This window comes from Rhineura floridana, chromosome 1 (genome assembly GCF_030035675.1).
Source record: "Rhineura floridana isolate rRhiFlo1 chromosome 1, rRhiFlo1.hap2, whole genome shotgun sequence".
Lineage (NCBI taxonomy): Eukaryota > Metazoa > Chordata > Lepidosauria > Squamata > Rhineuridae > Rhineura > Rhineura floridana.
In genome coordinates this window covers 149,629,468-149,642,049 of record NC_084480.1, presented here as the reverse complement: position 1 = coordinate 149,642,049, position 12,582 = coordinate 149,629,468, and the positions used below count along the sequence as shown (strand labels likewise).

The following is a 12,582-nucleotide window of genomic DNA, read 5'->3' as shown; positions in this document are numbered from 1 at the left end:
ACGGCGCTGTACCAACTCCATCTGATACGGTGGCTGCGCCCCTACCTCCCCAATCATCTGCTCCCACCAGTAGTACATGCCCTGGTCACCTCTCGCCTAGACTACTGTAATGCGCTCTACGTGGGGTTACCCTTGAAAACGGTCCGGAAGTTGCAGCTGGTACAGAATGCAGCGGTTCGCCTGATTAAAGGTAGCCGCCGACAAGATCACATTACTCCTGTATTGAAGGAATTGCACTGGTTACCGGTTGCTTACCGAACCCAGTTCAAGGTGTTGGCTTTGACCTTTAAAACCCTATACGGTTCTGGACCAATCTATCTGAAGGAGCGCCTCCAGCATCGTCAGGGATGCCGCTCAACAAGATCAGCCTCAGAAGACCTTCTCTCGATCCCACTGGTTAAAATGGCCAGACTGGTGAGGACCAGAGAGAGGGCTTTTTCAATAGTGGCCCCCACCCTTTGGAATTCTCTCCCTAATGATCTCCATCATGCCCCTTCTCTGATGAGCTTCCGCCAGACCCTGAAGACATGGCTCTTCAGAAAGGCTTTTGGAACGGCCTAGACTTTTACTGTTGTTTTTAAATTTTAATGTGTAATGTACTGTTTTTATGCTGTACGTCGCCCAGAGTGGCTAGTGAACCAGCCAGATGGGCGACTAATAAATTCAATAATAATAATAATAACCATTTGGAACTGAGGGGCAAGGATATCTTTAATCAGAGGTTTAATGAGAGTATATCAGTGTAGTAGCAATATATAGTCTCTACCCTAGTCACCCACTGGAGAAGAGCTCAGTTTGGATGGATCCACTGTATATCCAGTTCCAGTCTAATAAATCAAGACAGCCAATCTACTTCCCCTTAACATTATGAAGCCTGTTGCTTTGGGAAAATACATGTAGTAAAGGAGGTGAACAGATCCAGGAGTCCATAACTACACTACAAATTTACATGAGCTTCATGCCAGTTTAATAGGCTGTGGTTTCTACCCAGAGAATCCTGGGAATTTTAGTTTCATGAGGGCAGGCCCAGTGCCAGCTGGTGGCCAAGTTGGGCACTGGCCTGAACGCCCAGGAGCTCACAGAGGGCCCTCACCATCAGGCCTCGTGATCTCCCTTCTGGAGGTTCCGCCACGAGCCCTTCTGCAGCCACTGCTACCAGAAGCACATTCCACCCCCTCAGAAGCAACTTCCATGGAGTGGGAAACTTTGTCTCCCAGATACCATCGCAGCTACGGTGCTGCAAGGTGAAGTTTCCCATGCCATGGAGGCCTGACGTACTTCTGGTGGTGGCGGCTGCAGAAGGGCTCGTGACAGAGCACTTACAGCCTGCAGCTGCTGAAGGGATGGGCAAATGCTGAGGGACAGGAGGAGGTGGTAGCAGTACCGGTGGACCCCCACAGCAACAAAGATGGGCGTCAGGTGAGCAGGTCTGGGGCTGGTGGTGGTGAGGGGCTGACAGAAACCTGGAACCAGCCCTGAGAGAGGGTGCTGAGAAGTTTTAATAAAACTGCAATTTCCATGGTTCCTTGTTGCAAGAGATGACTGTTAAACCAGTTTATGGTGGTGGTTTAGATATGACTTTAAAATGGCTATATATGCAGAGGAAATAGAAAGCACAAGGGCTTTATGCTTCCTAATATTCTCTCCCCCCCTCCCTTCTCCTCAATCACTGGCTTGTCCAAACTTTTTGTATCCCCGTTGTGGGAGATTTGCATTGGAACCTTGCGTATTGTCTGGGCTTAATGATGGGAAGCAAAAACTATATTCCAGAGTCAAAGGAAATGTGGAATATTGGGAAGGCATTCGTGGGTGCCTCTTGCATCCTCCATATCAATGGCCTTGCAAAGCTCCTCCAAAACGCCCCAAAAGATTGCATTCTGGTGGTTTTGGTGACCCTTTTGACCCACTTAGGAGAAGGTCAAACGCTGTCGTTATTGGAAACTCTTACACCATTGTGCAATTTTGAATAATTTATTTACAAATATTTTTTGTTTCTACAAACTTTTATACATAACATACATGAGCAAAGCAAAGACGGTGAGATACAGAACCACACAAAGAAGCACAGAAAAACCAGCTTATGTACACAACAGGAAATGGATCTGAAGAACTAGGGGACAAAACAGGTACGCAAAATTTCCTAAAAATATTTTCCCAATGCCAAACAAATTAGCAGCTCCAGTAGTCGGATTCTTTCTGCTCCCCCTTCCTCATGTATAAGGTAAAAGAGGTTCAGGTAGACCAGGGTCTCCAGAATACTTGGGGCCCTGTTCTGTTCAGTATCCCAGAAGAGACTGATTCTTCAAAACGTCTAAAGCCAGGAGAAGCCAGACACCTTTCACTCCATCTGGAGAACTTTTCCAGATTAGATGCTGATGGAGTTGCCAGTGAGGGGGTCTCAGAGGTGGGTCTGGATGAAGAGTTTGAGTGACTGGGAGCATCTAGATAGTGGTGTGTCTCTGAGATGAGAAAGGCTTGAACAAGAGATGCACAGTATGCATATCCTGTATGAAAGCCCCTGTCCTCTGCCACTGTGGGGAGAAAGAGGACATACAAAGAACACTTTAAAAAAATCTTATGAATGGAGAAAGCCAAAAGAGACATCCATCTAACATGCATAGCACCTCTACACAGAGATGTGCGCTGGTTGTCAATTTGCTGCCAGGCCTAGTTCAAGGTGTTTCTATTAGCGTATAAAGCCCTTAACAGCTTGGGACCAGTTTACTGCCGGGATTGCCTTGCCTCATATGTGTCCACTCAACTGCTTTGATCTGCAGAACTGGCACTGTTACAAGTGCCACATAATACTCGTTCCAGCGCCTACACTTTGCAACTCCCTACCTCCTGACATCAGGTAGATGCCTTCATTGTACTTTTTTCAGGGCCTGCTTAAAACATGTTTGTGTAGGCAAGCCTATCCAGATAAGTAGAAGTTGACATATGTTTTAATTTCGTTTTAGCTTATAGTTAATTTTAACTCTCTTTTGCATGTTTGAAACACCTGTTTTTACCTTTCTTTTATTGATAATTTGAATGGTTTTATTTGTAATCCACCTAGAGGTTTTGTTACAATCAAGCAGTATATGCATTTTGTAAAATAAAATCAGTACAGTTTGGATAAAAGAACTACTCAGGAGGGCCACCTGCACAATGCTAATATAGTCTGGTTGTTTTTAATGTTAATTTTAAAAACTAAACGTTAGGAAATGTGTAAATGTAAATGTGCCCAAGATTAAGAAAATTTCAAAATGTGAATGAACCATGGCCTTCATTTACTGTAAAGTATTCTAAGTCTACTCATATGGGTCTTCTCTTGTAAAGCCCAGAAGATGCACTACCTTACTCATATGCTCATATATACAAACTTACTCACCCACGCATCCTTTAAGGCAGGGGTGGCTAACCTATGCAGTTTTCTAGATGTTGTTGGACTCCAATTCCCATCAGCTGCAGCCAGCACAGAGATGATGGGAGCTGTAGTTCACTAACACCTGTCAGAGCTTGGAAAAGTTACTTTTTTTGAACTACAACTCCCATCAGCCCCAGCCAGCGCATGCTGGCTGGGGCTGATGGGAGTTGTAGTTCAAAAAAGTAACTTTTCCAAGCGCTGCACCTGGTGGGCCACAGGCTAGCCGCCTCGGCTTAAAGAGTTGTCACCTGGCCAGTTTTAAACTGGCACACCTAACTGCAGTTTTGAATCTTGGCCATTTAAACTCAGCAATCTTAGATGTGCACATATTTAAACATGTTTCTGTCAAAGGCCAGCAGCCCTAGGATTCTCCAGTCTCCGCTCTCAAAAAGAGAGACCATCAAGCTTCATATAGGCTGCTCCTTCTGCTCTCTTTTTCCTAGTTGAGAAAGCAGTAGAGCCCACAACTTCTTTCAGTTTCTTGATGTCCAACATTTTAATCGCTTGCCTCCATCAGAGGTGAAAGCAGAGCAAGTTTCACACGCAGCCAGATGGGAGACTTTTCCTGTCTAAAACATAACCTTCTACACGAGGGACTTCATGTTATCTGTCTTTGCTATGGAATATAGAAATAAGCCATTCCCATCTACAACTCTCACCTGCTAACTGCAATGTTTGGATCCGCTGCACTGTCATTTCCAGAAGAGTTGCCTTGTCCATGCGAGAATTAGGCAGAGGCTTATGGGAGAAAAAGGGAGTTACTACAGATTGGCTTGCATCTGGACGGATGTGAGTATGGCAGGAGGGAGAAAGAAGAGGCTTAGGAATGACAAGAACAGAAAACACTCTTAACTGAACAATTGCTGCCATTGTGGCAGTGCTAGCCAAGGTGCACAACATCGACCCAAGTGTTGTAGGATCAGTTCCGGTTAATGCAGCCTGGTGATGTGGACAGAATGCTTGCAGTGATGCGCCCGACCACTTCTCAAACTGTGGTCCATGGACCACCAATGGTCTGCAAGCTTCACTCAGGTGGTCCATGGCACGTCTGCATTAACAGTTCATATTGATTTTTGATTACATTTTTATTGCTTCTCTTATTTCTTATATTGTATTTTATTGAACTACAATCTGAGTTCCATTGAATGCAAATTGTCATACAGTAAATGCAATATATGAAATAAAAGAAGCAATAACAATACAATTAAAAACCATCCAGCACTGTGCATTACAGTTGTTATAGCAGGCAGAAAAATCATGAAGTGGTCCGCCAAGACCCTCAGCAATTTTCAAGTGGTCGGTGGGCAAAATAGTTTGCAAGCCAGGCTTATTAAAACTAGCCAGAGTGGGGTGATTGAATGGGTCATAAGTACGGTAAACACCTCTCTGTGTGACAGAGTGTTGCCTGCTGCCCTTAAAGTGGCATTGGTGAGTCCACTTCTTAAAAAGCCCATTCTGGACCCAATGGAGTGTAATAACTAAATTTAGACTAGTTGTCAGCACCACTTTCTCAACAAAGGTGGTGGAGAAAGTGGTTGAGGAACAACTGCAGGGCATTCCTGGATGACTGATGACATAGATCCACTACAAGCTGAGTTCAAACCCGGATTCGGAGCTGAATCAGCCTTGGTTACCCTGATGGATGATCTTTATAATGAGAGAGACAGGGAGAGCAACTCTGTTATTTCTGTTCAGTCTCTCAGCAGCTTTTCATACCATTGACCATGGTATCCTGGACCAGCTCAATGGGATGGGTATCAGGGGCATCATATTTCTGTGGCTCTGTTCTTACCTACAGGGCTGTATTCAGCACTGGGTGAGTACTCCTCTTGTGTGCTATGGGGTTCCACAGGGTACTATGCTTTCCCCAGTGCTATTGAACATCTATATGAAGCCATTGGGAGCAATCATTAGGCGTTCTGGAGCAAGATATCATCAGTATGCCAATGACACATAACTCTGTTTCTCTATACCATCTGAATCAGGAGATGCTCTGAAAGCTCTGGATCAGCCTCTGAATGCAGTGGTAGACTGGATGAGGGCCAATAAACTGTGCTTGAATCTTGGGAAGATGGAGGCTCATTGGGTGGGTAGTTCCCATGTCCAGGATACAGGCAAGTTACCTGTTCTGGATGGGGTTGCTCTCCCTCTGAAGGAGCAGGTGTGTAGCTTGGGAGTACTCCTGGATACATCTCTTTCACTTCCTGAGACTACTTATATATACAGCAACATAGCTAGAAACATGAAACCTACGTCTCCAGGCTACTGGCTTAGGATGAGGTTCCTTGAGGAGGCAGAGCTGGGTTTGCATGAAAGTTCCCCTCCGAAGAAAAGTACATCAAGATCTACTTCCCAGGTTCCGTTGGAGGTAATTACTGTCTCTGCGAAGACCCAATTAAACTGCATTACAAACCTTCAGGAGTCAGAGCTAGCAGTAAGGGGGAAAAGCTCACACGCCTCAACCCCTATTGAGCCACCTGTCAATGCCAATGGCTGTGTCTGTGATCCCAAAGCTTTCGACTCAATTTCCCCAGCTTGACAATTATCCATCCTATCGTGGAACATCATGGGTTGGGAGAACAAGCTACATGATGCGGACTTTGTTGATTATCTTCAAAAATTTAAGATTCTTTGTCTCCAAGAAACTTGGGCTGTTAAATCAGAATTACTGTTTTTACGTGGTTACCGTGCTTTCTCCAGCCCTGCCGTAAAACAGAAATTAAAAGGCCGTGGTAGTGGGGGGCTTACCATCTTTATCTCAGTGGACTTGATAGTTGAGGTTCAGCAGCTACCTAACAATTTTTCACAATACATACAGATCCTGAGATCATGGGCAAATCCACAGGTCTCTTAATCTGCATTAATGTATATTTCCCCCCTTCTCTAGATAAGTTCTTGGGCTATAACACCATATGGGGCCAGCTGTCAGTAACTCTGGCGCAGTTGGAGTCCCAATTCCCCAATGCTAGACTGTTGCTTTGTGGAGATTTTAATGCTAGATTGGGTGATTTATGGCCAAATGGTGAGGCCTCTACAAATTGGGGGCCTGCCCCTCAGGCTCCTATGTTCTATAGGGTTTTTCAGGACAAAAAGACCAGTAAGCAGGGTAGGCGCTTGGTTGAGCTTTCGCATTTACACCACCTTGAGATTTTGAATGGCTCTGTTGTGGACGCGTCTAAGGGCTCCTTTACTTTCTTAACCAACCGGGGTGCCAGTACAATTGATTTTATGCTAGTTTCCCATGTTTTGCTCCAAGATGTCCTTGGGTTCGATGTCGATAACAGGGTGGAGAGCGATCACTTTCCACTCTTGCTCAACGTGAACCTTTTTCAGAGCTTGGAAAAGTTACTTTTTTGAACTACAACTCCCATCAGCCCAATCCTGTGGCCATACTGGCTGGGGCTGATGGGAGTTGTAGTTCAAAAAAAGTAACTTTTCCAAGCTCTGCCTTTTGTACCCGATTCCTCCCCAACCTTTGCTGAACATAGAGAGGGCACTAGTGGTGGAACGGAGAATTCACTGGTCTATTGACCTGTGTTTCTCTATTACACAACTTCTTGATGGCAATATCTTCCAATCCCTTCGTCAAGGAGTTATGAACTCTGAGGCAGATGCCTTGAAGGCCTATCAGTTTATCCTGTCTCACCTAAAACCTAGGCTGGTCCAGAAAAAACAATACACAGCCAACCGGCGATTTAGTAATACTTGGTTTGACCAAGAATGTAAGTCCGCCAAGAGAAAGTTGAGGGCCTATTGCCGGCAGGCATCTAGAAACCCGGAGAACCACTTCCATGACCTCTATGTGAACATGAGATCCGCATATAAGTTACTATTAAAACAAAAAAAGGCAGCATTTGCGGAATCTCAATGGCAACAATTAGGTTTGGCGGTGGTTGAAAGAAAGGAGGGCCTGTTTTGGGACCTTGTTGCTTCTGGCATGGGTGCAACCAGGCATTTAATATTAGGCCAAATACCAGCAGCCGCCTGGCATTCCCATTTCAGTAATCTTTATACATCTCTCCCAGTAAATAATGAGTCCCTCTCTATTACTGAAGTAAAGAACATTCCCCATTGGCCCCCGGTTACACCAATCCAAATTAAATCTCTTATTTCATCTCTAAGAACTGGCAAAGCCCCAGGGGAGGACATGATGCCCCCTGAACTATTTAAAAACTTTCCTGACTGGTGGGCCCCTGTTTTGGCTAAGTTATTTACTCAAATTAATCGTTCCGGTGTCCTCCCAGAAGACTGGAGACAGAGCATAGTCCTTCCTATCTATAAACACGGTGACAAGCGGGACCCTATGAACTACCGTCCAATTAGACTCCTAAACATTGGTGCTAAGCTTTACAGTAAATATCTCTTACACAAGCTAGAGAACTGGGAACTCGAAAATCAAATTATTTTCCCGGAACAAGCTGGGTTTAGGAAAGGCATGAGCCCCATTGATCACTGCCTGACTCTTCACTACTTAGCTAAACAATGCATTGCTGGGCCCACTAAACATTTATATGTTGCATTTGTTGACCTGTCAGCAGCATTTGATTCCATAGATAGAAATCTTTTGTGGACTAAGTTGGCCAACTCAAATATTGATAGGCGTCTCTTGTTTTTGCTAAGAGAACTCCACTCCAACACTAATGCACGAGTAAAGGTAGGAATTTCTGGCTCATTAACAGATCCCATTGCTGTAAATAAAGGAGTAAAACAGGGTTGTCTTTTGGCTCCCCTACTTTTTAATCTTTACCTGAACGGTATAGTCCCTGCGTTATCCGGTCCAGCCTTCTTTCCTCCCTCCATTGGAAGTAGGAAAATCTCTATACTCCTATATGCGGACGATATGATTTTACTCTCTATCACCCGCAATGGTTTAAGGAGGTTATTACAGAGCCTTGATGACTATTGTGCTAAAGAAAATTTGCAGATCAACTATGGTAAGACAAAGGTATTGGTCTTTGGTAAAAGGCACCTTAACTATAAATGGTCAATAGCCGGCTACCAGCTTGAACTTGCAGAGTCTTCAAATACCTGGGCATATATTTTTCAGACAACCTTTCTTGGAAAAAGCATATAGAAAGAACCAAAGCGTCAGCACTAAGAACAAGCGGGACCATACTTAGATTCTATTGCACTGCAGGTGGCAATTTAATTGACCCCACCCTAAAAAATTTTCGAAGTAAGGTTATCCCTCAGATCACGTATGGTGCGGCAGTGTGGGGCTGGGAAGAAACCCATATTGCCAGTTTAGAGGTTATACAAAATAGCTTCCTGAGAAGAATTCTGTCTTTGCCTCCAGGCACCCCAGCAGCGCTGCTACGAGCAGAGATGGGCCTTCCACCGCTCAGAGCCTGTATACACTATACCCTTATTAACTTCTGGAGATCTATAAACGGCGCACCAGCCAAGTTAATACTCAATCTATGTTTTGGCCAGGCCTCATGTGTTGGGTCGTGGAACGCACAAATTGATAGTCTATACCAACTCTATCACATCTCGCCACAGGCCCTCTTCTCTTTAACTAATAAAATGAGTCTTCATGATGCAATTTATCGACACTGTGCCTATTTAGATAGATTGACTATAATTAATTCTAAATTCTCCAAATGGTACTGGGTTTTTAAGCACGATCACGCCAGAGCATCATACCTGGCCCAGCCTATCCCTGTAAACCTTAGGCTGGCATTCACGGCACTTCGTTTTAACACCATGCCAAACTCGGTGAGGGATGGCCGCCACTCTCGGATGCCATGGTCCCAGCGACTTTGCATCTGCGGAGTTCCGGAGGTAGAAGATCTACCTCATTATCTGTTGACCTGCCCCATTTATTCGCACCCTCGTGCAAAGTACTTGACAGGGCTGTTGTCACACTCGCACCTGGCTCTAGACTATGAAAAAATACACGATCTGATGTCAGACATGGACGCCTCTATAACGCATAGGGTGTCCCTTTTTGCACTGGCAGCCCAAAAAATCCGTGCAAAACATATTCAGGATTGATCGTTGAGGGGACTCCGGGCAGTTATTTTATTCTCGCACAGACCAGGCCTTTTAGCATTTAATTGATTCCAAGTGTGGTCCCCGGCCATTAAGTTTTATTCTCTTGCTAATTTTAAATGGATCGTATTGGAATTTTAGTTTTATATGTATTATTGGTGTTTATCCTTTTAAAATGGATTGTGTGTTGGTTATGCGATGGCCTTTGGCTTTGCAATAAAGTATACTACTACTAGAAGCTGAAGTGTCCTTTGTGGCAAGGAGTGCCTTTTACCAGCTTTGTCTGGTTCGTCAGCTACAGCTGTTCCTGGATGGGGAACCTCAAAGCTGGATTACTGCAATGAACTCTATGTGGGGCTGCCCTTGGGTCTGGTTCGGAAGCTCCAGCAGTTGCAGAATGCAGCGGCCAGACTGCTGATGACAGCACATGGCTGTCAACATGTGACACCATTCTTAAGACATCTGCACTGGCTGCCCCTCTACTACTAAGCCAGGCTCAAGGTCCTTGTACTAATTTACAAAGCCCTGAGCAACTTAGGTCCAGGGACCATTTGAACCCTTATGTCCCAGCTTGATCACTGAGTTCATCTGCAGCAACATCATTCATCATGCCTCAAGTTGGCGAGTCTCATTTGACAACAAGAAGAAACTGAGCCTTTAGAGTCATCAGCCCAGTCCTGTGCTCTGCCAACAGAGATTCAACAGGCATCTCTATTCTGACTTTTAAATGCCTGCTGAAAAATTTTCTGTGTCACCAGGCTTATGCAGGCAGTTGAAAAGATACCCTTCTGCTATAGTTGATTTCTGATTTTAATTTTTCATATGGTTTTATTGTATATATATGTTGTAAACTGCTTTGATTTGTTTAAAGAATTGTGGTACAGAAATATATTCTAAATAAACAAGAAAGAAAGAGAGAAAGAGAGAAAGAGAGAAAGAGAGAAAGAGAGAAAGAAAGAAAGAAAGAAAGAAAGAAAGAAAGAAAGAGGGGCAGCTGATAATTCAGTGAACTTTGCCACATCTGCACTACAAAAGGAAATCAGTTTAAATTTCACAGTCCCCTACAGAAGCACTATGGGAATGGTTGTTTTATTAAGAGGCTAGGGATATCTAGGGATATTTTTTTTTTTACAATAATTTTTATTCAAATTTTCATAAAACATAGAAAACAAAATCATAAAACATTCAAAGACAAAAAACAAAACAAAACAAAAAAGATTAAACAAAAAAAATAAAATGTTGACTTCCCATTTGTCACATATCAAATCAGTTATAGATCTACAATATATAACAATCCTGTCTCTTAAATCATATTATAAAATCACTTTCCTCCAGTAGTTATCTTAATTAATCATCAAATCTCATAAACATTACTTTATTCTTTCCACAAAAAGTCAAAGAGAGGTTTCAATTCTTTAAGAAATAGGGATATTTTTTTAAAAATATATATCTCTGCACACACCACAGAACTACAATTCTCAGGGTTCTTTTAAGTTTTCTAGTGTGATGACTCACGATTCGGAATGAAATGAGACGATCTTCCAGCTACTCACAGCAGGTACATGGCATTTTATTTTACTGTAACTTTTCTTTCAAACTGTAGTTTCAATGCAGGGCAAGAGTAGAAGACAAGTGCCAGATGAGTCTTCCTATCTTCCTTACCCACTTACCTTCCACCTGCTTTATGGGTGTGTTGTGAATCCTGCAGTCTAGGATTCAAACTGCGGCCCTTTGGTTTTGCAATTCATTGCACGATACAGCCGGCAGATTTTGTTGTCCTCAGAATTCGAAAGCTTTAAGATCTTCTTGTGTAAGTGCTGGTTGGCAGGGCAGAATAGGAGAAACTTATATCTACACCACAAACCTATCTCAGTGCTGTACTGATTTAACTGTCACAGCTTCCCCAAGATAATTTTGGGAATTTGTAGTTTGATGAGAGTGCTAAGAATTCTCTCTGACATCTTTAGTGCACCTCACGCAACTACACTTCCCAGGGATCCACAGGGAGACAGAATATGAAAAAGACATTCAAGCCTATAACATTAGATACACACGGAAGGTTGAAGGTGGATGTCCTCTCATCTCCAATGGGATATGTTACTATGGTGATGGGGAGACACCAAGTATGGTCCTCACCTTGTTTCCATGGTGGGTGCTACCATCTAATAACAGAGTCTTCAGCTGGTTCAGAAAGTGGGCAATTCGATTCCTTCGCTTCTTCTCCATTAGCGGTTTGATGATCTGCATATGAGGAATTTCTGCATCAATAGAGGAATTGACTGGGAAGCTGTTTGTCATGCTGAGCAAGGACTATGAGGAAAGAGAACCAGGGAACAGTTGGCCGAAGTTGGCCCAAGACATTTTGGTGCCGGAATCAGAAAATCCAAATAGTATCCCTTCCCACTAATTAATGTAGGGCACAATCTAGTGGGAAGTTCTCTGGAGTAGTCCCCAATGACAGAAACAGAAGTTGTACAAGACTGCAACCTTACTCTCTTGTGCAGCTGTTTGTTTCAATGGGGATTCCACAGGAGAATATCCTACAAACTATTCACATGGGTCAAATTTGTCTCTCTGCTACCCACCACTTGAAGCAATTGTCTCTTGGTGCAGCCACTCCTGCAACACTCAGTCCATTCTCAGTCCCTTCACCAGCCCGTTTCTCTCTCTCTCTTTCTCTCTCTCCTTCTCACCTTTTTGTAGACGAAATGTTTTGGCTGTTCCAGATGTGGCTTCCTCCAGCTACATCCCCTTAATGCTCCTGTCGTTGTCAGTGAAGTTTTGCTATCTGCTGCCTCAAGGTTCATCTTGTCCCTCCAAGAATATGTTCAAATTTCCCTCCTTCTGCGCTCCCTTTAATTTATAGGGCATCGCCAGCACAGCTGTCACATTGACTGCATATCCTATTTCCCCCTCCTCATCCGCTCAACAGGGGTGGCCAATGAACTGCTAGAGGAGTCTATTTGTCTTTCTGAGGGAGGAGTGGTGCAGTCTGCAGAAGGCTGCCCTGTAGGCCAATGAACGGGGCAGGAGAGAGCTGGGAGGGAATTTTAAAAAGGGCGGATTTAATGTCAGGCTGGCCAGCTGCTCCTTTAGGGGGCGCGATAAAGAGCGTGGAGAGGGTGAATAGAGAGGGTTAGAGGAGAGGACGCTATTGAGATGGAAATCAGAGCAACAGA

At 44.0% G+C, this 12,582-nt stretch overlaps 1 protein-coding gene across 1 annotated transcript; it reads right to left on the bottom strand.

The window, feature by feature from the left end:
- Nucleotides 1-1,952: 1,952 nt before the first annotated feature.
- Nucleotides 1,953-12,325, bottom strand: LOC133384031 (enhancer of split m7 protein-like). The gene is made up of 4 exons (XM_061625928.1): nt 12,097-12,325; nt 11,540-11,644; nt 4,069-4,147; nt 1,953-2,531 (listed from the first exon to the last, which is right to left on the bottom strand). The coding sequence occupies exons 1-4, from the start codon at nt 12,208-12,210 to the stop codon at nt 2,233-2,235; spliced, it is 597 nt and encodes a 198-aa protein (XP_061481912.1). The 5' UTR covers nt 12,211-12,325; the 3' UTR covers nt 1,953-2,232.
- Between the last annotated feature and the right edge of the window lie 257 nt (nt 12,326-12,582).

Bases quoted from the DNA above. Each gene is read 5' to 3' on its own strand.
- LOC133384031 (XM_061625928.1), bottom strand. From the start codon at position 12,210: ATGAACCTTGAGGCAGCAGATAGCAAAACTTCACTGACAACGACAGGA. The intron at 11,645-12,096 runs GTGAGAAGGAGA...CCTCATATGCAG, and splicing joins AACATTTCGTCTACAAAAAG to ATCATCAAACCGCTAATGGA. The intron at 2,532-4,068 runs GTGAGAGTTGTA...TTCTCCCCACAG, and splicing joins CCAAACATTGCAGTTAGCAG to TGGCAGAGGACAGGGGCTTT.